The sequence below is a fragment of the Calliopsis andreniformis genome, chromosome 4, assembly GCF_051401765.1.
Source record: "Calliopsis andreniformis isolate RMS-2024a chromosome 4, iyCalAndr_principal, whole genome shotgun sequence".
Lineage (NCBI taxonomy): Eukaryota > Metazoa > Arthropoda > Insecta > Hymenoptera > Andrenidae > Calliopsis > Calliopsis andreniformis.
This window is the reverse complement of record NC_135065.1, coordinates 14,169,622-14,172,500: the sequence shown is the minus strand read 5'-3', so window position 1 is coordinate 14,172,500 and position 2,879 is coordinate 14,169,622. Positions and strand designations below refer to the sequence as shown.

At 52.1% G+C, this 2,879-nt stretch overlaps 1 protein-coding gene across 1 annotated transcript in view; it reads right to left on the bottom strand.

Annotated features, from left to right (window-relative positions):
- Window positions 1-1,613, bottom strand: part of Bsk (mitogen-activated protein kinase dJNK) — a 2,881-nt gene extending 1,268 nt beyond the window's left edge. Inside the window, exons 1-4 of the mRNA XM_076376858.1 lie at window positions 1,327-1,613; window positions 541-670; window positions 264-461; window positions 30-164 (exon numbers count right to left, since the gene is read on the bottom strand). Of these exons, the coding sequence (XP_076232973.1) occupies window positions 30-164; window positions 264-461; window positions 541-670; window positions 1,327-1,466 (603 nt within the window). The 5' untranslated portion in view covers window positions 1,467-1,613. The remainder of the gene's footprint in view (window positions 1-29; window positions 165-263; window positions 462-540; window positions 671-1,326) is intronic.
- Window positions 1,614-2,879: the final 1,266 nt, after the last annotated feature.

Sequence of the window (2,879 nt, the reverse complement as noted above, 5' to 3'; positions counted from 1 at the left end):
AGGCGAGGAGATGGGTTCTGTTCGCTTACCTCCGGTGCTCTATAGTACCGGGTCACCACGTACGGCGTCATCATGAACGTCGTCCCAGCGGTCCTCGCCAGGCCAAAGTCTAGGATCTTTAACGTGCAGTCAGACTTCACCACGATATTGCTTGGCTTTAAATCCTACGTTGGACGGATAGGAAAGAGACCGGGTTAGAGAGAAACGAGAAAGTTACCAGTCGAAATCTGTACGGTGGAAGAGGAGTAGGTAAACCAACTCACCCTGTGAATGATACCGGCCGAGTGTAAGTGCTTGATGCCGCATAGCATTTGGTAGAGGAGATAAGACATGCGCTCGTGATCCAGATCCATCTGGATCACCTGGCACAGGTTCGCGTCCATAAGCTCCATCACCAAGTACACGTCTTGAAACTCGTCCAACGACCGTTGCGGCGTGAACGCGTTCAAAAGACCGATAATCTAGAGGACAGAGAAGCAGAGGAAGGTTCGAGCGAGCCCGTATCGCCTCGACAACGAGCAAACTTTCGACCAGACTTACATTTTTGTGGTTCACCAGTTTCATCAATTTAAATTCCCTGTAGGCCCTTTTCGCGTGCGTCACGTTTTGGAAAGGTCTGGAGAGCTTCTTAATCGCCACATTCTGCGTGGTAACCGTGTCATACGCCGCGCTACAACACACGTGTACACGCGATTCGAGATCGATCGATCGGCCGAGTCGAGCAACCCTGGCCACGGCGCCCTCCAGGCTCTCGCGTTCTCTAATTACGCTCCAGTCGGGGAAACGAAAATTCCTTTTGCCGGCAATTTCTCCGAAAACCGAACCGATCATTCGTGAAAAAAAGTCTGCACCGAACGTGGGCGCAATCTAAAAAAAATTCGGTTCGTTCTTCTCTTCGATCGACTACCTATATTCGATGCCTATTCGTCTTACGATCGCACACGAGCTTCAACTCTCTGTCCTTTGTAGCGAACCAACCGCGCTTTTCAATCGCTATCGAAAATCAGTATTCGATTTCTGTTGCCCGAAATGTTGCTTCGAACGAGCAAAAGCGTCCGCAAGAGCGGCCGCAATCGCTCGACGAAGGGACAAAGAGCGGAGGAGAACGGTCCTGCCTGCTCCTCTTTGATCGAGTCTTGCTGCTACTGGCTACATACATATATGTCGGCTGGATACCTTTCGATTAGTTGGCCGAACAGCAATAGGCGTTTGCTATCTTTTCCAGAGGAAATAGAAATAAGATATAGGGGTCCCTGTCGAAGCGTGGAGGAGCGTGGAGGAGCGTGGAGGAGCGCGAGCCGAGAGGAAAGAGATCGCGAGACTTACCAAACGATTCCTTGCGCCCCGGAGCCGATCGGCTTCAGGTTCTGATATCGCTTGAGAATGGTGAATCTGGTGTCCCCGACCTCGACCGTGTAAAACATGGCGGACAGCCGGGTTGTCATATCAGGCCCCAGGTAAGGCATGCGCCTCAGTGCTCGTCTCTCCTGCTGCACCTGTACCTGCACCTCCCCCCCGCTCGAGCACTCCTGGTGCACTCGTCGAGGACTTACGCTCTTAGCCACTTTGACCGGGAATTTGGAAGCGCTTGGCCGAAACAAGTAAGAGGAGGCTCAACCCTCTTCGTTTCTTCGCCGACAGACACGAGCACGGTCCGCCACTTGCGTCTCTGCTCGCTTCTCGCGCGCACCAGATTCGTCTGCGACAAACCGAGAAAATCTTTCTTAAACTTTCCATTCTATCGAATAGCTGCTACGAAACGGGAAAGGACGCTCGATCGAACGCAAGCTCCTTCGCCGAAGATATGCAGAGAAAGGTGCGTACTATGCAAAGCGTGGCGACGCGGCGCATAAACGTGGCTTCGAACTACTGCGCGCCGATATCGAGGCTCGTCGATCGCTTTAACGTTGCGATTCAATCGCAGGAGCTGATTCAAGGGATTTTTCCGAACAGATAGAGCGAGAGAGAGCGAGAGAGAGCGAGAGAGAGAAGAACGTGGGAAACGCGATGGTGAAAATGGATATTCGCATTTGTGCAATATGGGTCATCATCTCGTCCTCTCTCCTTTCTTTCTACCACATAGCGAGTCAAAACAGGGGAAAGTCGTTCCCCTCTGCATCTCCTCTGCATCTCCTCTGCATCTCCTCTGCATCGGCTCTGCGTTCTCAAGCTCCCCGCGCGTCCGGTGTCCGAAACATCGCGACGAAACGATGAAACGACTCGTCGAGCTCGACGACCGGTCAGCGTCGAACCGTCGACGGATGTTCCAAAGTTTCGGCGTCTCGGTTAAGAATAGAAACTGGAGCAAACTCGGCCAGACGTTCTCGGCCGCGAAAGAAAAAGAGAAGCGTTCGGTGGTCGAAGAGTTTTCGTTGGACCGCCAAAATTAGAAAAGGAGACGGAGACGGAGACGGAGACGGAGACACGCGCGAACAGTTTGGCGGGAGGGTGCTACACACCATGTTTGCGTCGGAACTCGGCAATTTCTCCTGCTACCACGGGATTCCCTCGATTATTTATAGCTAGCTTCGCAGACGCAGACGCAGCCGCAGACGCAGACGCCGACGTCGACATCGTCGGATCAGAATTTCTTTCCCTCTACGCGCGCGCTTTTTTCTTCTCGTTTCTGCTACCACCTCCCGTTCACCACCCACCTGCTATCATTCGCCTTTCTCGTCCAATAACATTCTCGACCGTAGTATTTCTGCCCGAATGTTCAGGGAAAAAAAAGTACAAATTGTCTCGTTCGTTTCGCTACTCACCATAAACAGACGACCATTGTGAACGTCTGGGTAAGTTTTTGGCTCGGTAGTAAATGGACCTGCAACGAAAGAAACGCAAGTAAGTTTTACCATTCTCATGACTGGCGTCTATTGAAA